This window comes from Carlito syrichta, unplaced genomic scaffold (assembly GCF_000164805.1).
Source record: "Carlito syrichta isolate Samal-C Ts95f unplaced genomic scaffold, Tarsius_syrichta-2.0.1 Scaffold109710, whole genome shotgun sequence".
NCBI lineage: Eukaryota > Metazoa > Chordata > Mammalia > Primates > Tarsiidae > Carlito > Carlito syrichta.
Genome location: NW_007053806.1, coordinates 22,602 through 23,532, shown reverse-complemented (window position 1 = coordinate 23,532; position 931 = coordinate 22,602). Strand labels below are relative to the sequence as shown.

General features: G+C 63.3%; 1 protein-coding gene across 1 annotated transcript in view; it reads left to right on the top strand.

Annotated features, from left to right (window-relative positions):
* PDZD4 (PDZ domain containing 4) overlaps positions 1–924 on the top strand; it is a 5,941-nt gene extending 5,017 nt beyond the window's left edge. Inside the window, 1 exon segment of the mRNA XM_021717770.1 lies at positions 3–924. Coding sequence (XP_021573445.1) covers positions 3–392 — 390 coding nt within the window. The 3' untranslated portion in view covers positions 393–924.
* Positions 925–931: the final 7 nt, after the last annotated feature.

Below are 931 nucleotides of genomic sequence, written 5' to 3'. Positions count from 1 at the left end.
CCGTGCGCGACCGGCTGCTGAAAGCCCGGGCCCTGAAGATCCGCGAGGAGCGCAGCGGCATGACCACCGACGATGACGCGGTGAGCGAGATGAAGATGGGCCGCTACTGGAGCAAGGAGGAGCGCAAGCAGCACCTGATCCGGGCGCGCGAGCAGCGGAAGCGGCGCGAGTTCATGATGCAGAGCCGGCTGGAGTGCCTGCGTGAGCAGCAGAGCGGCGACAGCAAGCCCGAGCTCAACATCATCGCCCTGAGCCACCGCAAGACCATGAAGAAGCGGAACAAGAAGATCCTGGACAACTGGATCACCATCCAGGAGATGCTGGCCCACGGCGCGCGCTCGGCCGACGGCAAGCGCGTCTACAACCCCCTGCTCTCGGTCACCACCGTGTGAGCAGGCGCGGCCCGGGCCCCGCTCCCGCCCCTCGCCCGAGTCCGGTGTGTGTCTGTGTGTGTGCGTGGGCCGTGTGTGTGCTCGGGGCTCTGGGAACAGAAGCCCCCGAGAAGGAACACTTTCTCACATCGCCTACTTCCTTCTTCCCCAGTAAAGCAATCGCGTCAGCAGCAGCGCTGGGCACACACCTGGCATGGGCACCCCTTCAGCTGTGTGCGCGCGTGCATGTGCATGCATCTCACACACGCACACAAACACACACGCACCCAGCGCTCTCGACCGCGGACTTGAGACAGGGAGGCTGAGCCAAGAGGAGAGGTGGGGACTGCCCTAAGCACAAGAGCGTCCGGCTTCGCCGCAGTTGTTTGTAGACAAAGGCAACCCTGGTTTTCGTGGTTTTCTCCCTTTCTGTGCTTGCCAATAGTTGTTTTTCTGTTTTGTGGACCTGCTCTGGGCTGGCAGCTCCTTCAGGCGGCCTGACCAAGGTGGAGCTCCCCCGCTCCAGTGATGGCTGGGAAAGGGGTGGGGAGGAGACAGGA